Raw genomic sequence first — 22,156 nt, forward strand, 5'->3', positions numbered from 1 at the left:
AGTTTTGCGGGTACATAGAAGGACAATCGGTAATCCTCGGACCACCAACCTCTATGATTGATGACTTTGAAGAGTTCTTCGCACTAACCACTGCAGATGCTGTTATCTGCGCTCGCGTCGTAATTGACGAGGTATTCTTAAGATACGGCACCCCCCGCAGGCTAATTAGCGACAACGGAACCCAGTTCGTCAGTAGGGTGGCCATCAAAGCTACCACCGATCAGATTCGCTATGAACACGACCAAATGCGAATCCACAGTGTTTAATTGCTCCTATTAATACACACCTTTCTATTATTATTTTTACTAAGAACTGTCACTTTTTACTATCACTAAGGCCGCTATGTTTTTAAACTGTGCCAACTGTGCTCGTTCTATTCATGAAATCGTAGAAGAAATTGAAATCTTACTGACTAATCTACTCCTGATACAGAGAGTGACCTAATGCTGAGCTAGCAATTGTAAGCCAATAGCACTAATTAAGAAGACGAAATATGATATAAATCCCATACTTCTTGGCTCTTTGAAACCCATTAAAAAACAATGTTTCATAGAAATTAAACGACGCAACGGTTGGAAAATTCATTCTTTAAATTTCCACTAAGATCATCATTTATTTGGAAAACTTATTCGACCCGCTGAATTTTGATACTCTGTGAATTTCTGTGATGTAATTTCCAAGGTAGTCAGACCTCTAAAATTTCCAAAAATCCCTAAATCTCTAAAAATCGAACAAAATTTAACTTCAACTTAAAACTACCGTTACACCATCTTGGTTTGTTGTCACTTGTCCGGCACAATTCCATATTTATTCGAATAATTTCTTAAAATAAAATATTTACTAGTATTCTGTCTGTGAACGTATTCAAAATGTACTGATTTGCACCTTTTTTTAAATGAAAAAGAAAAGTATATATTTTGTTCTTTTATAAAAGTCTCTAGCGCTAAAAATAAGAAAAAGCTATAACAAAAGTATTGGTTTTTAGGCGACCAGAGATGTGAAAATCACACCAATTAAAACTCATCGTTACCACATTTAAATTAGGTTAATTATGACTTGCATTTTGAGTTTGATGCCAATTCCGTAAGCAGCACGTATGGCAAAGGGTTATAGGTACAAATAATTTAAAAAAAACTTCCACGTCTACCGTTTCATTATTATTTTATTAAGCATGTTGGTTGCCTAATATAGCAAATTGTCCATTCTTCCATAAATTTTGATCTGTTCGAACATGTTAATATTCTGGAAACCTATTTATTACAAATTTTACTTGGAACTCACGTTCTAACATTAGATGTATATTCCATTTTGACCAATAGACAAAACAAATGTAAGCCCAATGTAGCCCATTACGCAACGATTCATTAGATTTTGGACTTTCTGTCCGTCCGTCCGTCCATCTATGGACAAGATAACTCCCCAACGGTGTCGTATTTTCCACTTCTGTTTTTAATACTTTGTTTATCATCCCCCAAGGAAGAACTGATAAAATGTTCAGTGCTCCCAGGAGCACGTTTGCTATATTTGTTACAAGTTTATATATATATTGTATCTACCAACCACAGTTTCCTTTTATTTGCGATAGAAGTGTTTAACATAATTAGTGAAAAGCAAGCACAAAGATTCAGTTTCTCTTCCTCATTCTTCATTTTTGATTTTACAGCTCCAGTTCGCACATTTCTAATTTGTAATTACATCATAGTTGTTTCATTAGTTGCAGTGGTGTTCTTATTCTCCCGAGGGGAGGAGTACCCTTTTTTAGTAGCTAAATGATTTTGAATCTCGGCGAATGATTTTCCTTTGGTTTCCGGCAATATAAACAAAGAAAACAATACCCCTAAGAAACATACACTGCCAAAAAACCAACAAATGTTGTGCAAGCCCCACGCGTCGAAGTTGTTCCCAAATAGTTTTATCGTTCCGAAAACGACAACCGAAGAATACGTCGAAACGATGAATATTCCAACTTTCTTTGTGTTTGTTGTAAATAATTCGCCAGAGAAAAAGTATGGCAAATGCAGTATACCAAAACAAATAAAAAACTTGTACAAAGTTAGGCACACTACGGGTATAAAAGACACGCTCTTTAAGTCGATTATTCTTTGAAAGTAAACGTATATGCCCTGGAGAATTAAAGTGATGCTTGCTCCCGCGGAAGAAATGCAGAATACCGGTTTTCGTCCAAATTTATCCATTACTATTCCGGCCAGTACAACTGAAACATAAATTTTAAAATATACTTCATCCACTGCTATTGTAGTATACCCGCAGGAAGTTGAACAACACCATACACCACACTTGTCAATTCCTTTGACATGTGAATCCCACTGGACGCCAAAATAACTTGAAGATATTGAGATATAAACGTAACTCCACAAAAATTAATGACATTATGGGCAACTAAAACTCATCGTTGACTACTTCACAATATGTACACGTAAAGGTTACCAAATACTATCAGTAGCGATTTTCGGAAATTAGGCAATAACAGTAATTGGATGAGAGATAGTCCACCAGTCTCACTTTTCACTGTTTCCTCCACCTCTCTCAATTCTTTTTCTACTACTGAGTCGGTACTTTCACCAAGTAATTTTATTAGGCTTCTCTTGGCTTCTCTTCTTCTTCCCGTCTTTACCAAGAAATACGGCGAGTTGGGCATGAAGTAAAATAATACCAAAAAAATAATTGGAAAACTAGCACACACTAATATGAGGGTTGTGTATTCTATATACGGTCCTGCACCAAAGATGAAGGTGTTTCCAATTATACCAAGTAGTGCAGGAATCGCTCCCAACCTTCCTCGGATATCCTTACTTGCTATTTCGCAAATGTAAATATTTACGCACTGGATTGAAATGATCATTATAAAAAATTAATTGTCTGGCCCATTATCTTACAGGAATAGAAATTCCATCTCCAATGCCCGCAATAGTTCGACCAACCACTAATATCGCAACGGACTTGGCGAACCCCACGATAATCCAAGAGACGATAGTAAGCACAGCGCCGATTAAAAGAATATTTTTTGGTCCCAGCCTGTCCAGTAACAGCAGCAGCAATAGACCACCAAGCACTACGCCTAGATATATTATCGACATTACCCAGGAAGCTTCATCCTAAATTTGTATAAATTTAATGTTGCAACGACGATAATTTGACACGAACGTAAGTAAGCGGCTTTCCAATGGGAGAGTCTGGGGCCAGCAATCGTGGCAGAGTCGGCGATCCCCATACTAGGTTAACGTATTGGGACACTTGCAAAATGCCAACTATAAATTAAAAGGCTGTAAAAATTGGGACGCAACCACGGACCTCTTAAAAAAAATGGACCAAAAAGCCACATTTGTCTACAATGCGATAGTCGCCATCGCGTCTTTTTTATGTTGGTAGTGACAGATTTGAATTAGTAAAATTAACCTAAAATTAATTAAAGTATGGTAAAATTATTATGACCTTTTTAGAAATTTTAGAGGTGATCTCTATTAAGATATTTTAAAATATCAAAGAACCATTGCCGTCATAATATGTACCACCTATAATCGCCGCTTCAAATATTTCTTCCATTACACAAAGTAAATATAATTGATTAACATACAATTAAATTACCGCTAAAAAAAGTTGGGTTATGTAATTAAATTACACAATTAAGTTAAGGCATGGGGAATGTACCGTAATTGTTTTCAGTAATACTGCTGGTCAGTATTCAGAAGGTGCAATTTTAAGTAGATAAACTAGGTTAGTTTTTCAAGTTTTACCAACATAAAGCTAATTAGGATCGGTCACTATCAACTTAAAAAAGCACGCGATGGCGTCTAACATTTTTATGATATCATCATAGGGTGATTGGAAATCTACTTTTTTTAAGAGGTCCGTGGATGCAACGCGTGGCGCTTACCAGAAAATGCAGAGGAGTACTGCAGGTACCTGACACCGTGTTTGGTACTACCAGAACCTGAAGGTTCGTCTGTTGACATCTTAATGATTTGAAAGCTAAGTCGATATGAACTCTAGACTTTGCAACATTCATTTTTATCAATAGTAGTCGGTTAATCTGACTGATATGTTAATAGGTCATTTTTTAACAGGAGATTACGAAATACGTTTTTGGTAATATGACAAGAGTTAGGTGGGCTACTATTCATTTGGAGCACATTTGTTCTAAATAATCATAAAAAGAATTGTCTACGATCGACCCGTTGCAAGGCGTAGATGATTTATAGTAAAAAAAATCAAACATTTTTGTGAACGGAACGGGTAGGACTCCAGAGAAGACAGTGAATCAAAGTCAATCGTAGCGTGTGGTTAGTTAAAATGTTCAATTTTGTCAGACATTCGTCAATTTACCATAGGAGCACTTCAAGGTAATTTCTTTTCATTTAAGATTAATTAATTGAATTAAATCCATAATAATTTGCAGGTAGCTTTTATAATTCATGAAACTTGCGTGTGGTGTAATTACCTCGAAGTAAATGCATCTTCCATTAAGGATATACTGCGACGAACTTTCTCCGAAAGGGTAACTTCGGTTCTTCTTCACAAAAAAAACACTGTAACTGTACAGGTACAAAATGAAATTTAATGACAGTAAGAACAAAATATCCAGCTATAATTTACAAGATCTATGTAGATAATGACGGCGATGAGAGTCGGCGGAAGAAGGCGGCAAAAAACGGCGGAAGACGGCGGCAAAAAACGGCGGAACAGGACTGCTTCGGACTCCACCAGAAGATTCGCAAACGTTGCTTTTGGTGAGGATTCGGAAGGGCAGTGCTCCAGGTAACTCGAACTGAGAACGGCGCTCCCAGGAATCGGACGGATTCAGAAAATGACGGCGAGCACTTCGACCGGTGTAATCTCGACTTAATCGGAGGTTGTTACCGTAATCGATTCACCTAATTACGGCTACTTATATTTATCCAAATAGTCGGAACATAATCTCCAAATTCGGCAGTCCAACAATGCCTTTTTGTTCCTTGGAACATAGACTAAAAAAGTTAGGTAGTACATTTGCATACCAACACTTCTTTAGTCTTGAAACAAATGTAACCTGTAATCAATCATGTAGCATAAAATTATCATTTTCTTAAAATACAAGCCGCGCCATCTCTACTCCCATCGCTGAATCATATTTAGAGCGGTAAAACGGCGCATTTACAGTGAAAGTCTTTAGTGTAATTAGTCCATGCTTGGAATGTGAAGTCAAGCGGCGCAATCTGTTATCACGTTGATATTTTCCTTAAACTGCACGACCTTTCAGGTTTCGTTACCATTGGAAAACTAAAATTGATAATTAAAAGACCTAAAACTTAATAAGACAAAATGAAAACACACAAAGCTCGCCCCTCGTCTTCTAGAGCAAATAAGTAAATTCAGAACCTAAGTAACGAAGCGTCAAATTTAAAACACTTCTGGATATAGGATACCGGGTGTTCAGAAAAGCTGGTCGTCTCCTCAAATATACGATGTGGTCATAACGTCAAGGCGGAAAGCGAGTAACTTCGTTACAATATACCGTTGGGACGTGATTTACGGACTTTAAAATTTAGGTTGCCGCAATTACGCGTTCGGCTAAGGTCAATTATTTGCAATTAGAATTATGTTTGCTCAAATATGCAAGCAACTAACGTCGAGTAAATTAAATTTAGCTGAAAGTATTAATTAATTCATTTTGCTTGCCTATTTTGTATTTTACTTTATATTTTAACTTTATCATTTCTTTCAGGAAATTTCGCTGGTTTAGAGTAGTAAAAAGCTTACCTCAGCTGTCAGGAAGGCCAGAATGGGGCCTTAAATTTTGGTTCTTTACACCGTAGCCATTACAACCCTTAATATCAGCTCGCCCGTAGCCAATCGGTCCTGAGTACTGCTACTTGCCCGTGTATTCGTAGTAGCCCGAAAGATCAGGGCTTAGTCGACGGAAGTGAGTATACCTAACCACATCCAACTTCACACTTACCGGGTAACATAAAATAGCATACAAAGCCATAAAATCGGCCAAAAAATGGAGAGTCGGTGATGTGGCCGCGGGCGGTTCGGGCCGTCGGGTTTAGCTGTGGTGGTGGTGCAAGTAGTCTAGAACATCCTTGGTGGGCATCCACCCAAATAAGTGTTCGAAAACTATCAAATTATTATTACCTACTATTTAAACATACAAAGAAAACATCACTTTATAGTAAACAAAATTGAAGTCATTTATAGGAATATTCTCATTTTATCTGACAACACAGTTTCAAAAGAAAGTTCCCAAATTTTCTCTAAATATGAGGCATAATTAACTCATACGACACACTGTTCTCATTTGAGCAAATTTAAAAAGATCGATTCCTTTAAGAATTTTTCTGATTACTTTCAATAAAATTTAATTCAATCTCGTACGGAGAACCGATAGTTATTTGAATACAAATCAAAAAGAATGTTGTTACCTTAATTACAGCGTTTTCTGTAGCCGATGGTTTCCCGATGGTACCAATCAATACTGACTTAAAGCTGGACAATATAGACCGAAACCTGGATTCTGCTAAAGTTTTTTGGATTATCTCTTCTTTTGCATCGGGCTTTGAGCCGCCAATTTTTATCGTCTGCTTTCAACCAACTTTCCGCTCTCGCAATATAATTTATTATAAGCTCACTGCAAAGTCAAACCGAAACTCATTTAATTGTTTCTTGTAGACTTATTTTAAAATGTGCCATGTACGACACTTCCGTGTTGATAATGCGCGTCACCAAAATGTAAAATAAAGTACATATTTTTGGAATTCGAGTATTTACAGACTTTCCATTTTGGACTGACGGGCAGTTTTTGCTCTAACTTTAAATACGAGTTCTTTTAATTGAGCTTGGATTTCCTGACCACGTTTTCCCGCTTAGTGTCTCAAAAACAGAACATCTCTACTTCATCCCTACCTTTTCAATCTCACAATACCGGCCTACGAATTGGCGGTAATGAGTTAAGGTGGTCATCTTTAACAGTTAATCAATCGACTTCGTTTCCTTCCCCTAATCAAGTGTGTACAAAGGCCACCTATAAAAACCCACCAGATTTAGATCATGTAACGGGGGTTTAGAAATGAAAAGGTATTATTTTCGAATTTGTATTTTGTTTAGTATATGAAAATTTAGACATGCACCGCTTCATAGCGAATGTGAACAAAAATACGTCTGACGATAACAAGCGATACCAAGATATTGCGGAAAGCGAGACCAGTTGCCACGATTTCTTCGTACCTAAAAGTTTCGTTCCGCTCTGTAAAGTTGAAGTGTTGAAAATGTTGCTAAGTTGATTTTCGCGAACCACCACGTACCATTTTAAGTGCGCTGATACACCACAAGAATCCAATAGGAATCTTACAAGACGAAATGTCAGTTACATTAATAAAATATTCAGTTCGCCGGTAATTCTTGATTGCGCTTTACTTAGGCCGTTTGATTATACGTGTCTAATCCTGATGAAATTAAAAATGCCAAAACCACTCTATTTATAGGCAAGCCTTCACAGTTTTAGCAATCGGCGTGTTATCAAACCGTATTTTATCTGAGGTATAAAACCGGCGGATAAAGCGCTTTGATCACTTTTGTTGCAAGCAATGCCGCGACTGCTAGTAGTATTGGCGTTTGTATGTCTACAGGGAAGTCAGCTTTCAAAATTTAATACGTGTGTACCCTTTTAGGTCGGCTGCATTTCGGTAGCGAAGTCTTTGTCACCAGAAGCCAGTGAAATTGCAACAAAGCATGCCATTCCCTATCAGGTACGAGTCCCTAACTCTCAGAAAGGCGATTCTTAGCCTTTTCTTCACAGGCAAATCTGAGGATAGAAGTTATCGATTCGGATATTCGATATTGCGCGGGGACGTTGATTTCGCCTAACTATGTTTTGACGGCAGCAAATTGTGGTGATGGGTAAGGGACGGAACACTGTAATTGTGATTTCACTTAGTATTTTAGTGCTAGCAAGATTTTGGTGGATATGGGTGTGGATGATGTTGAGAATAGACAAGAACCTACATGGAGAACGTATCTAGGTGACGCTTTTATCGCCCACCCTTTGTATAATAAAAGTACGGGTTATCACGATATTGGCCTGATCCACCTGTTCGAACCTGCTGAAATTAATGGCAAGTCATAGCTTACCTGACGTTCGTCTAAGTTTAGTTTTTAGATGCCATTCAGCTTGTAACTTTACCGGATCATCGCTATAAGAATCTTGCGGGAAAAATGGCAAGAATAAGTGGTTGGGGAAACGTTAACGCTAGCACCGATTTGGACCACAGACTCTTGCGTTACGCAGACATCCCCATCGGATCTCATTCAAATTGTTTGCCACAGTTTCCGTATCCCAATTTTGCTCAATTATGTCCTGCACAGTCCGACTCATACTTTCAAACTTATGATTTTGGAGCTCCGCTGATGCTGAAAGACGTCCAGGTAAAAAACTACCCCCATGTGTAACAAAGAATATTAATCGATCCTTCGTAGATTGGCATTGCTACGGCAACAAGTTTTGACAACGGAATCGAAACTAATCCACAGATCTACACCAGAGTAGATCCTTACCTGTCATGGATTATGAACAACACGGACGTTACAATTGAACAGCAGAAAGACCATCGACTAGCAGTACATTAGTTCAATTGCTTTTATATCTCGAAAAATATACCTTTTTCGCATTATTTAATTATGTTGTAGTTTATTTCTTTCACTACTAGCGTCTAATGACATGATTATTAAACTTTTTTCCACTTGTAAAGTAGGCTTTCTCGGCATTTGTCCAAAGTGGTTAATAATGTGGACATTATTAACTAGTAGTCAATAATGAGAACTGTCACGCTGTCACTTTTAGAAAACACAACCCGAAATTTCGCTCAATAAACGTTTAGACAAGTTCTCTAAAATGAATAATTGCCACCATCCGCCATTTCCAGAGAAATTACATACTTACCTAAAATTATCACATTTTGAAAAAATTCGAACGAAATTACTCTTTGAAAATATCTCAATGACAGAACAAAATACGGCCTGTTTGACTTGTACTTCTATGTACTTGATTGACATGTTAAATTAATAAACAAAAAATTCTGTCCAACCGTTCATTTTCTTATCAATATAATATGTTAATTTAGAGGATTTCAAGTGCTAGTAGTGAAAAAAATAGTATATATACCACGCACCTTATAACCAATAATACTGTACTTCTCTACCTTGATATATAATGTACTATTACTTTTGCTTAGTTGCATTACACACAGTATTAGCAATTTTAAATTGAAGTATATCCCAGCTTATTTATAATCCCATAGCTTAGGATAAGAAGATGCCTGTTTAATGTATGCTTCCCACGTTTCCAATCGCGAATAAATGCACTTTTTTGCAATATTCAATTTTAGCCATTTGCTGCTCAAATATTAATTGGCTTACTGATTTTGCTAGAGGGCCCAGCAAAAATGTGATTTTAACATACAAACTTTATTGGAGAAAATCTAATTTTCTTAGTGAAAGGCTTCCTAACTGCAAATCCAAGTGTAATTGTTGATTAAAGAATAATTCTCTGCTGATAATTAACATACGGTCGCATGTAAAGTTAATGAAATTTGATTGCTTATTCTTACTATTAACAGTTGGAATCTATGTCCGTATTTCGTACTTTCCTTTCTTTAACAGTAGCCTCCGCTTGTGGATAGTTTTACTTTAGATATCTACCAGAGGATTAAGCCAATTCCAAAGATGTGTATAGACTTTTTTTGTTTTTTTACGCTATTGCTGGTTTTGCAGTTTCCTCATCAGATAAGTGGGTCAAATTCTATCAACATTTTTGGGGGTAAATCTTAAACTGCAAATGAAATCTCCTGTGCAACACGGATTAGATTAACCCCTATCGTTACGTAGATAGCAATTTTAATTAATTGTATCCAATCTTATGAATTGCTTAAGTTTTAAACGATTTAAAATGATGAGATTGCGGTCAAGTCCGAGTAAAATATGATAAATTTAACAAATTATCGGGACCACCTAGAAACAGAATTGTAGGCCTTGGTAACTATAGATGATTGTCATACCGTTGGTAAACAACGCGATCGCTATGGCCAATTTATTTGGTACTATTCTGACCTTAAATAAATTTGCCCCGATTTTGATTAACAATATTTTTCTACTTCCTCGCAGCAAAACTACTAAAAAATGTACCCATGAACCCCTGCGTACATTGATCGCACGCAACTGGTCAATGCGGGATCGACATGTGACCGGTTTCGTATAGGTTTCGTCAAAAAGGATACATGACGCTAATAAGTGCCCCCCACGTACGATCATGAAATTAATAAAAATAGCTAGAGGGCACCTTAATTAAGCGTTTTCAACAAAAAAATTTCGGAAGACCTAAATTTTCCACAATTTTAATTAAAAGTTCACTTCATTTCGTTGAAATCTCGTGTTATGTTACTTATATTTCGTTATTCTTGAGTTGGTGAAACTGAAAAATTTTAAGTGACGGCTTTCTTTACTTATTTAATAAACAAAGGTGGGAGCTAATTTTTGTGGGAGGTTATGTTAACTTCTTGCATCTTGCATCTCGCAATGATCGAGTTCTCCGTGTCGAACACCAAGAAGGGAAACCCCGAGCACTTTCTGCATGTTTCGTATACCAATTCGTTTGTATCGACCGCCGATTAACTTGGAACGTCTTTTTCATGTCAATCCCTACTTAGCATCCACCACCGTATACAGTCGAGAGAAGAAGGAATATCTCTCACATCTTCCATAGATCGCCTCTTTGTTAGCGACCACCGATTAACTTGGAACACCTTTTCCGTATGAATCTCTGCTTATCAGCCACTGCCTTATACATAATCGAGAGGGGAAGGAATATCTCTCGTATCTTCCATAGATCGCCTTTTTGTTAGCAACCACCGATTAACTTTGAACATCTTTTCCGTATGAATCGCTGCTTAGCATTCACCGCGTTATACAGTCGACAGGGGAAGGAATATTTCTCGCATCTTCCACAGATCGTCTGTTTGTTGGCGACCGCCGATTAACTTGGAACGTCTTTTTCATGTCAATCGCTACTTAGCATCCACCACCTTATACAATCTAGAGGGGAAGGAATATCTCTCGCATCCTCCATAGATCAATCGTACCGTGTATAGGGCCCTTTACAAGATTGAAAACAATAAGTGCAATAACGTTGTAGTAAAACATCTTCAGAGGTACCTACACTTTGTTAGTATTTCAAGCACGACAATTGCTGCCCATAAAGTACACATGAATTGTGTAAAACATATAGAGAACCACTTACTGCTATTCAACGATATTCAACGAAATGAAGTGAACTTTTAATTAAAATTGTGGAAAATGTAGGGCTTCTTCCGCAATTTTTTGTTGAAAACGCTTAATTAAGGTGCCATGCAGCCATTTTTATTAATTTCATGATGATACCTGGGGAGCTTATTAGCGTCACGCAACTCGTCAAAAATAGGTCACAGCCTCGCAAGTGGACGGACATAAGTTGTCTCAATAAGTAAAACTGCTTGCGTAACTAGTTTCATTGGTTGGACGCATCTGGTTTCATTGGTTTCGTTGCGTAAATGAACACGGAAAAACTGAAGGGAGATCTAAATAGGGTTCACTTAGTAAAGTCTAGTCTTTAAGGTCGTTAAGTTACCCTGTTAATATTTGTTCGGCGAAACACGCTTTAATACGAATCTGACAGGTTTTGCTCAGAAACCAAAGCAACTCACTTTTAAAACATCACAACTGACTCGAAGACAATAATGCATAGTTTTGTCGCTGCTCGGGTGGTAAGACTCTATTACATTATTTCTTTATTCTTGATAACAGAAATTTTTTAAAACCGAAATTTCATGTGTAGAGCTTCTTGCACAACATTACACTTGCTTCCGCATTATTTAACTAACACGAGGACGGTTACGTTTTTTTTATTTTTAAAATTGCACAGCGTGCTGGACCACCGATACCAAAATTAGCACCACAAACAATTACGCTCCCTTTCAAAATAACTCGAGACAACCTCGTTTACACCTCATTATTCCTATTTAAGCAAAAACCACCTCCTCTAATAAAATAAACATCGTTATTCCCGACGACAATCGTAAATTCCATCTACACCGCCAGAACTGGTAAAACATCTGCATCGCTTATCTCGCACGTGACATTGTTTGTCAAAAATTTAATTTTTGTCCGATAACATTTCTTCTGACCAGATAAAACTTTAAACTCACGCACAAATTTTGATTAAATGTTCCTTAAGTTACCCCTTTTAAATATCTCATACAAACTAAATTGAATTAAATAAATTTAACTCTTACCGACTAAATTTACAATAGGAAACATTGAATAACAATTTCTTCCAACGCGTGAATTGTTGCCAAGGTCAAACCTCACCAATGCGGCGGCGGTTTCGTATTAGCCAAGGCAAGCTTGCAGTGTAAACCAAAGATGCAAGTGTACTATTGTGTACTCTGTAATAATGCAGTACGTTTGTTGCAGCATCGTGCATATATATAAACTCTTATTCATATGGCGAGTACGAACACCAATCTAGATCTTTGGCTTGGCGAAGATGGTGGTCATTGTTTGAAGGAACGAGGACCGATTTAATTTGGTACGGGTTACGTTTTTTCCAATTGTCAACGCCGTTGGAAGTCTGTCCATGTCTCATACAGAAGCTACAATTACCAAAAACGCTGATCCTGCCCTAGGGTAATATACTCATCATGCAGGAATGTCTAGATATATCCGATGTTTTCAAGTAGGACGAGCTAGAAGTATTGTAAATTTCTGTTTGTATATTTTACCAGTTAAAAACCGCAGATCATTACGGTGATGTTAAAGAATCTAAAGTAGATAATAAAGTTTTCCATTTTTATGTGAGGAACGAAACTTAATTTGGAAAAGTTCTTTAATTTTTGGAGTTGGATTGTACAGTTGTCGTAATATTGACTGTCAGCAGCATTTTTTAAGTAGTTTTCTGTGAGTAATGGGAACACATTGGTGCTGACCAATAACGTGGATTATCTTACTAGGTGTTTAAAACTTTGATTATTTTACACCAGTAAAAAAATGATTGATTCGATTTTGATACCCGACCTGCCACAAGCCGATTCCAGATTTCAAGGAGAAAATGTACCAATTTAGCGCGCTATCTGTAGAACATAATTTGCGGTATCCGCGGATTACGATTTTGAGTTATTTCTGTGTTGGAAACCGACTTCTATCATGGCGCGATTCGTAACAGTATTGACGTTGGTACGTAAGTAAAATTGAAATGATCTAGTCAATTGTTTTCCTTTAGGTTTGCTGTGCTTGGGCAGTGAAGGCTTTATCGCGCAATGGTACCGTTATTGCGGAACCGCACTCAATTCCTTATCAGGTACGTGTACACACCTCCCAAAAATAATGCACAGGTTTTTTCTTCAGGCGGATCTTATAATAGAAGTCATAGACGATGATACACGTTACCGCACAGGATCGTTAATTTCGCCCAACTATGTCTTGACAGCCGCCAATTGTGTTGTCGGGTAAGATACCAAGACTAGTGGATAAGCTATGACGTACTTCTCCTTCAGTTCGTCCAACATAACAGTAGTTATGGGTGTATATAACGCCGAGGACAAAGAAGAACCTACACGGAGGACGTACGTAGGCGACACTTATGTTGTTCATCCTTCATACAACCAAAGCACAGGCTATCACGATATTGCCGTAATTCATCTGAAAGACTCGGCTGAAGTTAATGGTAAGCCTTAGTATCCGAAAATGCTATATCTGTCTTCTTGTAGAATTCGTCCAACCTGTGATTTTGCCGAGACATCGCTACAAGGACCTCATCGGTCAACAGGCACAAGTGAGTGGATGGGGAAACGTGTCCGCCGGTTGCGATTTGGAACTATCAAAGATGCGCTACGCAAATATTACCATCGGATCTCCTTCAGATTGCCTTCCACAGTTTCCACACCCCGATTCGGCTCAAATGTGCCCCGTACCTTCTGACGCACTTTTTCATGTCACCGACTTTGGTGCTCCGCTCGTCCTGAATGATGTCCAGGTATAATTTACGGTTCTCATTACTACCAGTAATGATTGTTTAATAGATTGGTATTGCCGCTGCGACCAGTTTTACCAACGGAATAGAAAGTAACCCACAAATCTACACCAGAGTAGATCACTATTTATCGTGGATTAACAACAATACAGATGTCAAAATTAAAGAGACTTGCTAATCGTGATGTGTTGTTTCAAAGTTAATGTGTTGAAAAAGATATTTATGCCTTTACTATAGTTATCTCTGTATTAACTTGTATTTGTGTAAAAGATCGCTACGGATTTGTAATGAAGAACTGGCTTTTTTATTGAATTAACTAATGCACTTACGTAAATGTTTATGGTATTGGCATTATCAAAGGTCCAAGAACGCAATACATTCAATATGAAGTAAAGTTACGAGTCACCGTGAAGAATTTATCAGAATCCTACAAGAGAACGTGAATCAAGCTCTATGCTACTACACGGTACAGCACGTACCGGGTGCAAGGTGTGAAATCGACCATCAACACGTTAATATTACGTAAAATATATCCTTCCAACTAGGGAGAGAAGGAGACCACATTTAAAAAGCACGCTCTGATCAGCAATACTATAGTCGAACCAGGGCCACCACATTCACCGAGTTCCTCGTCGAACTCCGAAAGATAGAAAATGGAGCATGGTCCGACACAGCCGCCACGAACTCCATCGATCGTTCAGTCAGCGATCGAACCGAAGTAGCGTTACTCATACTGCCATAACAATGGATACATAAGGGCAGAGTGTCGCAAGTGCAAGAGGCAGGAATCCACCACCTCGACCGCATCCACACCTGAATGTGCACGAAGGCAACTACGAAACAGCCAATCAGCTGTTACAGTTGTGGACAACCAGTGGTTATGCTCGGCAACTGCCCGAAATGAAATCCGCCTTCCAACTCACCAGAACCACTTTACTTCCTTCCTTCCTAACGCGGAAAGGAATTATTCGTCGACGGAACGCGAAGCTCTTGCTAGAAGGAGTACCTACGACACTAGGTACGGACCACCAACCCCTCAAGTGCCTGATGTCTATCAAGACCCCAACTGGCTGACTAGCTCCGTAGGCACTATCCCTCTAACCGCTCAACCTGACCTTGCAGTACATTCCCGGGAAACCCAACGTAGTGGCCGACACGATATCGCGCCCACCATGTCCGCCTCGTGTAGACCAGATGTCCGAAGTCTGTCCTGCTGACTATTCCCGGTGAACTTAACGAGGCTACCTCATGAGCCAAAGAGTGCTCTACCGATATTCCCCTGACAATCAGTGGGAGGATGCCCAACTTGTCGTTCTCGCAGCAGAAAGACAGCAAGACTATCACGACGCTCCAATAGCAGGACACTATGGTGGCGATCGCACTCATGATGGCATCACCAGTCGATATTACTGGGTGGGAATGAGGAAATATGTATCTTACGTCCGAAATTGTTTCGGCGGGGGTTACTGCACACTCCTGTGGTTACGCAACGATTGGAACAAGCATCAATGGACCTATTCGGGGTGCTACTCCAAGGCCTTAAAGATGAAAGGTTGATTTTTATCGCAGACCACGTCGCTTCCAGCTGGATGGAATTGTTCGTATCAGACGCTCAGTCGTGCGCATGCAACCTCATTGACGGAGTGTTCCCGAGGTATGACTGATTCTTAGAAAGTAAAAATCTGGAGGTCTATCTGTAACAGCCAAGTTTTTTGTAATCAGTGATCAGTGAAGAGAAGATCCAGATCATTCTGAATGTTCAAAAACATCCGAACAAGGTATTGGTGATTCGAATGACGGAGAGAATTGTGATCATAGGCCAGACGAAACGGTAAAAAAAATCCTGATAGATTTTTCCTTTACCTACTGTTGCAAAATGGGGTAGTTTTGACATATCACGTTGTGAACATTCATGAATTCAGAAAAAAATCAAAATCTGTCCACTCACGCGAAGAAATTTCTCGCAACGTAGCTAAAAATGTCAATCGCGAATCAATTTTTTCCCAACCCGATACTTATACAGGGTGGTGCCTAGCGCAACGCAGCATAGGGATTTCAATGGTACTTTCTTTATAGTCAATTACTAGCTCCCCTATTTATTTTAGAGCAAAAGTCTAAATATGTTTCTTTTAGAGAAAAAAATACTGCATCTGTTCATACTTTTAGTTATAATTTTCTATTTTTCAAAACCGTAGAAATCGAGAAAATAAAAATTACATTTTTATAAATCAGTGATGCTTTGGAATCTTTAACAAACTGCAAGCGCATCGCATCTAAGTTATCGTTGTTTGACGTCGAACGATTTTCATATTTAATTCTGTTTCAACTAACCGACGCAATAAAAGGCATCTTATGGTAATGTTTTTTTAGAGAATGTATGCTGCATCTGCATCACATACTATATGTTTATCATTTTTCGCAATTCGAGTACCTACATAATCGAAGAAAAAAAACTGATTTGAAGAAGATTTGTTCCTAAACTTATATTCGGATTTTCCGCTACTGCAGCCAAAACGTTGAATGTATTGTCGTTTTCCTGATGGTTTTGACGGGCATTTTGAACGTTATTGCACTTGCAGTTCTTTAACTAATTTATAAACAAGTATAAATTTAATATACTTCAAAGGCAAGTAATGAAACGTGATCGCTGTTTTTTTAGGTAATTCCAAGGCATATTTGATTGATTGTAAAATGAACCTTTTTATTTTGTCGATTTCTACGGTTTTGAAAAACGGAAAATTATAACTAAAAGTATGAGCAGATGCAGTATTTTTTTCTCTAAAAGAAACATATTTAGACTTTTGCTCTAAAATAATTAGGGGAGCTAGTAATTGGCTATAAAGAAATTACCATTGAAATCCCTATGCTGCGTCGCGCTAGGCACCACCCGGTATGTGGTCGCACCTAACGTAATACGTGACCGCTCGCGAAAATGACCTTAGAATTATCGCAATTATGCGGTTCTCACAGAATAATAATACGTGTGAACTCTTTGAAGGTCTAACCTTGTCTGCCCAAAACTCCCTTTACAACTCGGCATCACTGGCTTTTTATTTCGAAAATGCACACTTTCTTGTCGCTCTTCTTCCAGGCATACTTTCGTTCACGTTCGCTATGAAGCGGTATATGTATAAATTTTGTTATGTTGAATAAACTAAAAATTTGGAAATAAAACCTGTGAAAGCGAAATTTACTGAAACAAATAAAAATGGGAAGAAAATGTAAAAGGGTAAATTAGGAAGGGTTAAAAACCTACGAACGCATCATCAGTGTAGTGGAAACGAAACCGAAACGACAGATCAGACAAAAATATCACTGCGTTTTGTCTCGCTGCAGGTAAATGACAAAACCTTCTCTTCCTTTGGGATATTAGATGACAAACAATACTAATCATACAATCCTGTAAGGTGCGAACGGGACAGTCTGGTAGAGGGAGGGGAATATATTTCGTAAGTACATACTTAAAAAACTTATCGCGATAAACGCAGATATAAAAGCAAACGATTTCAATAGAAAAAACCTTTGTCTACGAACTGCTCTCGAAGATGGCACTTTTACGCGCAATACTGTTACTATCAATTGTAAGTTCGCGGATAAGAGCAAACGTCATTTAAAAACATTCCTTTCCAGGGGGCAAGCGTTTCGGCTGTTAAGGTGGCGGTACCTTCATTGCGCATTGCAGGTGGCGAGGTTGCAGAAAAACACTCCATTCCTTACCAGGCAGATCTCATAGTGAAGTTTCCCGAGTCTGAAACCCTTTTTCGAACGGGGACTTTAATTTCTCCCACTTATGTATTAACAGCTGCCAATTGTGTTGTTGAGTGAGTTTTAAGTGGAAATCTCTCCCCCTTGTTAGTTTCGCCATTTTGCAGTTCTTCCAATATTACCGTAATAATGGGAGTCTACAACGTTGAGGATAAGAAGGAGCCTACAAGACGAAAGTACAAGGGAGTATCTTATACTGCGCATCCACTTTACAATGCAGATGGCCTGAACGATATTGCCGTGGTGCGCCTGAATCAATCTGCTGAAATCAATGGTAAAAGTGCCTAAACATTAACTCTCTCCCTGACTCGTTCTTTTAGAGTACATACAAGTTGCCTTATTACCACGCTATAGCTATTTATTTACAAAGCCCCTAATAGGAAAGGTGGCCAAAGTGAGCGGATGGGGAAACGTCGACGGCAACTCTGATCCAGAACTGACCGTACTACGTTTCGCCGAGATCACCATCAGGCATCATACTGAATGTCGGTCGAAGTTTCCACGCACTAATTCTGGACAGTTGTGCGGCACCGACCCCGAGAGATATTTTGAAATTAGCGACATTGGGGCACCTCTCGTTTTAGGCAAAGTTCAGGTATGTACGTGGAGAATTATGTCATCATTTTAATATCAACTCGACAGGTTGGAATCGCAGCAGCAACGACTATTATAAACGGCACGGAACGTAGTCCCCAAATTTACACACGGATTGATCGATACCTACTTTGGATTGGTTCCAATACAGACGTCACCATCGAATTGTGATTTTACTCAATGCCCGATAATGTACTCCAAAGATTAAATCATTTCAAAAAGTATACTTTTGATAAGCGACCAGCACTGAACGATAACGCTCATTGCTTGAACTTCGGATGACTATCGTTCCCGGATCACATGAAATCGTTGTGAATGCTTGATGCCCAAGTTCAACACAAATCAAAAGTAATCCACCCGTCTATCCAAAGCCTCTGCTACAGATCATATAGAAAATACTAACTGTATCTCTTATCATTGTTTAACAAGCATATCTAACCCCCGATTTGTTTCCTGTTTACTTCACATTTCCAAACACCTCGAAGGAGTTATGTACTGTGCATTGCAGTTAAAACGATCCACCCTTAATAAATCATTTGATATTGAGGCTAAAGGCCGTGAAACACGCCAAATTTAGTTTTCAGTGGATCACATTTCTACGTAAAAATCAACCCCTTGTCACCCTCCCCCTCCCCATATAAACTCAAATATAAAAAATTTCAAATGGAAAGGGCATTGCTTATCGTGGCCTCAATGTTGAGACAAATATCGGTTTCACAGTGGCCACTTGGACCCCCATTTGAATGTAATTTTCTATCCCTTGGATCTAAAAAAAATATGAGGGTAATTACGATCCCTCCTTTACCAATTCATTTGAACCTTGGATCCTAATTTTTCAGCCCACTGATTTGTAAAGAAATTTGCTTTTCAAAGAAAATCCCCTCCTCCTCTTAAAAACCCGGTTGTCGGATATAAATCAAAAATTGTAATTTAGTAGACTAACGACACCCCTTTTACTTTTTCGATGCGCAGCTGAAATACCGAGTCTTCCCCTAGATTTAGATGCCCTGGATTTTTTGGAACTATGGTCTCATAACGTGATGCCTGATTTTTTATTGAAACGTGTCCCCTGAACTGTTAAATCCTAGATTGTGAGTATTTGTCGCTTTTGATGCGATTGAAGCGACAGAGATTTAAATTCGTGGTGCGAATTAATTAGGTCCTTCAACCGAATGGAATTGACACGGCCTTACGTACGCGTCTGCATATTTTACGTACTATAGGTCAGTCTCATAAACTGTTTATTTTCAAGATTCAAGATTAACTGGAAAAATTTAATTCCTTTCTTAAGGAGGTTTATAACTCCGTTCTGCACATTTGAATTTGATTTATTTTCGTTCATACGATTACATTAATTTTTATTTTGCTATGCGGTTAATTAATTGCCGCCATTTGCTCCTTTAACTTATTCTGCTACTTCGACTGTTTCATGTTAAGGTACGGATACTCGATGATGAAAACTTTTCCACGTGTAATCCCTCAGGTTCTTCTCCGCGAATTTTTTAATTCGTTCACCCACTCAAGATGTAAAACTTTCCATATAGAATTTCGGATTATTAAATAAACACGTTTTAATTATTGTTAAAACATTCTGTGAAACGCCCGAAAAATTATAAACCTGACGCCAAACACTTTGATGATATCATCATGGGTAATCCTGACCGAGACGTTTCGGGCACGTAAAAACATTAAGATTACTGTATCGGGTCAGACTGTCGCCAATAACTTTCCCGAAGTATTAGCTGTTAACGACGCATACGAAATCCTTTGACCCATAAACTATTGATTGCCAATTTCGTTGACGATTATGGGTAAATCAACTATACCTCGGAATTCTATTTTTCCAGCAGTATCGCTAAGTATCAACTTAACTTTGATTGTAAAAAGTCCTATCCATTTCTTCCTTGGTCTGCTGTTCATTTAAATTGATATTATTGTGCAACCCGGCAACAAAACTTTCGTAAACAAAATTTTGAGTAATTAACGATATACAAAGGAGTGTAAAACGAAAAAAAAGTTCGCTAATATTTTCGTAGAATATTGCACCCGTCACTCATTATCTTAATTCGAAGGTAGTTTCCATTAATTAAGTTGCAACAAATAAGTAAAATAATTAAATCTTAAAACGAATTAAATATTAATTGAAAGTTTAATTAGTGAAGCTTAAAGATGGGGACCTTGTAGGGAAAAATTATATGCCCTTGACAAATACAATAGCGATTTATAGCGGTTTGCGCAGTCGAATTAAAGCTAAACTTGGGAAAGACAGTGTATGAGACAATGGCTTACCAACTTTACAATTATTATCAGTGCTAGAGTCGGTTAAATTAGGAAATGGGCCAAGTCAAGAAAAAAGATGGGACATCAAGTGACGAAGATATTCAACAAATAAACATGTTTTTAATGGAAGAAATGTCGGATCACATTCAAAGTAAATTAACATATCTTCAATAAAAAAAACAAAAACAATAAACAAAACAATAAATTAAAAAAAATAAACAAAAGGATATCAATTAATGTGCCACTCCGAATCGTTACAAAAAATTCTAATAAAAAAAAATAAATCAGTGATATACATCGATAAACATCACACTAAAAAACTCTAGTTTTTGTGCTAGTTGATTTTGTAGTTTTAGTTACTTTTAATAAGTTGTTTATTTTTTTTGTATTTTTTATCAAGAAATTGTAACAGGGTGGTTGCGTATTAAAATATGCAAGAATGTGCAGACCGTTTCTTAAAAAATGACAATTCTTTTGAATCAACTGGTTTTAGTTGCCACATTTGTTGCAAAAGTTTTAAGAATGCATCTGGTTCATGTTGGCAAGGTGCATCGGCTGCTGCCTGAGTGTAGCCAACCATCCCAGACAAAAGAAACAGGAGTTTTGAATTCTAGCTCCGATGTTGAAGAGCTTTTTTTGATGCCCGTTTTTGGAAATCGTAATCTATGTAATGTAAACCCATATAAGGCGCTTTTCCTTCTTTGTAACTGTGTGTGGATACCAAAAGTTAAATATCTTTTGACATTTGTCCATTTTGGAAAGACTTTTTGGCACCAAGATCAAAAAGATCTTAGAGGATCTTTTAAATATCAGTCTTTCTCCGATTTCGTGGAATTAAGCGTCCCTTACTATCTCTTGATATTAGGGAATCTAGGAATTCGTCCCAAATTTGATCTGCATTTACCTTCTTTTCTTGCTTCCATTCATTGTAGCTTTGACAGATTTTCAGATCTAGCTTTAAAATTTCGGTTAACACAACACCTGAATTTTTCTAGATAGACCCGCTTCAACAAAAATTGAGATTTGCAACTTACGACACATATTTCCGTAGGTACTTAAATGACTTGGTAGCTACAGTAATACGAAATTAACAATTGTGTTGGCTTTATTTGGGATACACTGTGTATGCTCTAGAAGATTATTATACATTTTCAATTCGTGTGCATCTATTATTGTAGGTGCAAAGTATTTCGCTTGTAATTCCACTTAGATTTTCTTCCCGCGTAGGGTCGGGAAAGAATAGCCCTACCGCAGAGGCCACTGCGAGGCGACTAAACAACTGCATGCCTGGCGAAAGTTTCAAACAAATCCTCTCGACAGTGCAACTCCACGGCTCATAGGATAGAAGTGAATCTTTTCTACCGCCATTTTTTAGGTTTTGCTAGATTTTCTTATATTGTGTATTTTGCACGCTAATATTTCTCCTGGTAAAGTTTGATTTTAATCGCTAGCTGCTCACATTTT

General features: G+C 37.9%; 4 protein-coding genes across 8 annotated transcripts; 3 read left to right on the plus strand and 1 right to left on the minus strand.

The window, feature by feature from the left end:
• Positions 1-1,142: 1,142 nt before the first annotated feature.
• On the minus strand, positions 1,143-4,008 carry LOC116179598 (facilitated trehalose transporter Tret1-like). The gene is made up of 6 exons (XM_031499396.1): positions 3,896-4,008; positions 3,166-3,269; positions 2,898-3,116; positions 2,449-2,845; positions 2,266-2,400; positions 1,143-2,215 (listed from the first exon to the last, which is right to left on the minus strand). Exons 1-6 carry the CDS (start codon positions 3,972-3,974, stop codon positions 1,692-1,694), a joined length of 1,458 nt encoding a protein of 485 aa, XP_031355256.1. The 5' UTR covers positions 3,975-4,008; the 3' UTR covers positions 1,143-1,691.
• A 190-nt stretch (positions 4,009-4,198) lies between these two features.
• On the plus strand, positions 4,199-8,666 carry LOC116179834 (mast cell protease 1A-like). 5 transcript variants are annotated; one of them, XM_031499686.1, is made up of 9 exons: positions 4,199-4,361; positions 4,418-4,561; positions 4,618-4,998; positions 5,723-7,613; positions 7,668-7,745; positions 7,796-7,896; positions 7,942-8,111; positions 8,156-8,421; positions 8,473-8,666. In XM_031499686.1, exons 4-9 carry the CDS (start codon positions 7,584-7,586, stop codon positions 8,620-8,622), a joined length of 795 nt encoding a protein of 264 aa, XP_031355546.1. In that variant the 5' UTR covers positions 4,199-4,361; positions 4,418-4,561; positions 4,618-4,998; positions 5,723-7,583; the 3' UTR covers positions 8,623-8,666. The 5 variants fall into 5 exon arrangements, with proteins under 5 accessions (XP_031355546.1, XP_031355544.1, XP_031355547.1 ...); XM_031499684.1 differs by having other exon boundaries at positions 4,418-4,998; XM_031499687.1 differs by having other exon boundaries at positions 4,418-4,870.
• Positions 8,667-13,082: 4,416 nt separating this feature from the next.
• Positions 13,083-15,439, plus strand: LOC116178927 (mast cell protease 1A-like). Its single transcript, XM_031498587.1, has 6 exons — positions 13,083-13,257; positions 13,304-13,381; positions 13,429-13,529; positions 13,578-13,747; positions 13,791-14,056; positions 14,103-15,439. Exons 1-6 carry the CDS (start codon positions 13,228-13,230, stop codon positions 14,229-14,231), a joined length of 774 nt encoding a protein of 257 aa, XP_031354447.1. The 5' UTR covers positions 13,083-13,227; the 3' UTR covers positions 14,232-15,439.
• Positions 15,440-17,548: 2,109 nt separating this feature from the next.
• On the plus strand, positions 17,549-18,636 carry LOC116179061 (mast cell protease 1-like). The gene is made up of 5 exons (XM_031498768.1): positions 17,549-17,634; positions 17,684-17,874; positions 17,926-18,092; positions 18,139-18,413; positions 18,461-18,636. The coding sequence occupies exons 1-5, from the start codon at positions 17,599-17,601 to the stop codon at positions 18,581-18,583; spliced, it is 792 nt and encodes a 263-aa protein (XP_031354628.1). The 5' UTR covers positions 17,549-17,598; the 3' UTR covers positions 18,584-18,636.
• Positions 18,637-22,156: the final 3,520 nt, after the last annotated feature.

The sequence above is a fragment of the Photinus pyralis genome, unplaced genomic scaffold (genome assembly GCF_008802855.1).
Source record: "Photinus pyralis isolate 1611_PpyrPB1 unplaced genomic scaffold, Ppyr1.3 Ppyr1.4_LG8, whole genome shotgun sequence".
NCBI classification, from domain to species: domain Eukaryota; kingdom Metazoa; phylum Arthropoda; class Insecta; order Coleoptera; family Lampyridae; genus Photinus; species Photinus pyralis.

What these genes read in the sequence shown, in the direction of transcription:
- LOC116179598 (XM_031499396.1), bottom strand. Translation starts at nt 3,974, where the DNA reads ATGTCAACAGACGAACCTTCAGGTTCTGGTAGTACCAAACACGGTGTC. An exon ending in GAGATGGAATTTCTATTCCT is followed by an intron (nt 2,846 to 2,897) that starts GTAAGATAATGG and finishes ATTTCAATCCAG; the next exon opens with TGCGTAAATATTTACATTTG. An exon ending in TGTTGTTCAACTTCCTGCGG is followed by an intron (nt 2,216 to 2,265) that starts GTATACTACAAT and finishes TTTATGTTTCAG; the next exon opens with TTGTACTGGCCGGAATAGTA.
- LOC116179834 (XM_031499684.1), top strand. Translation starts at nt 7,584, where the DNA reads ATGCCGCGACTGCTAGTAGTATTGGCGTTT. An exon ending in GCAGCAAATTGTGGTGATGG is followed by an intron (nt 7,897 to 7,941) that starts GTAAGGGACGGA and finishes TTAGTATTTTAG; the next exon opens with TGCTAGCAAGATTTTGGTGG. An exon ending in TGATGCTGAAAGACGTCCAG is followed by an intron (nt 8,422 to 8,472) that starts GTAAAAAACTAC and finishes GATCCTTCGTAG; the next exon opens with ATTGGCATTGCTACGGCAAC.
- LOC116178927 (XM_031498587.1), top strand. Translation starts at nt 13,228, where the DNA reads ATGGCGCGATTCGTAACAGTATTGACGTTG. An exon ending in TCGTAACAGTATTGACGTTG is followed by an intron (nt 13,258 to 13,303) that starts GTACGTAAGTAA and finishes GTTTTCCTTTAG; the next exon opens with GTTTGCTGTGCTTGGGCAGT. An exon ending in AGACTCGGCTGAAGTTAATG is followed by an intron (nt 13,748 to 13,790) that starts GTAAGCCTTAGT and finishes GTCTTCTTGTAG; the next exon opens with AATTCGTCCAACCTGTGATT.
- LOC116179061 (XM_031498768.1), top strand. Translation starts at nt 17,599, where the DNA reads ATGGCACTTTTACGCGCAATACTGTTACTATCAATT. An exon ending in GCTGCCAATTGTGTTGTTGA is followed by an intron (nt 17,875 to 17,925) that starts GTGAGTTTTAAG and finishes GCCATTTTGCAG; the next exon opens with TTCTTCCAATATTACCGTAA. An exon ending in TCAATCTGCTGAAATCAATG is followed by an intron (nt 18,093 to 18,138) that starts GTAAAAGTGCCT and finishes TCGTTCTTTTAG; the next exon opens with AGTACATACAAGTTGCCTTA.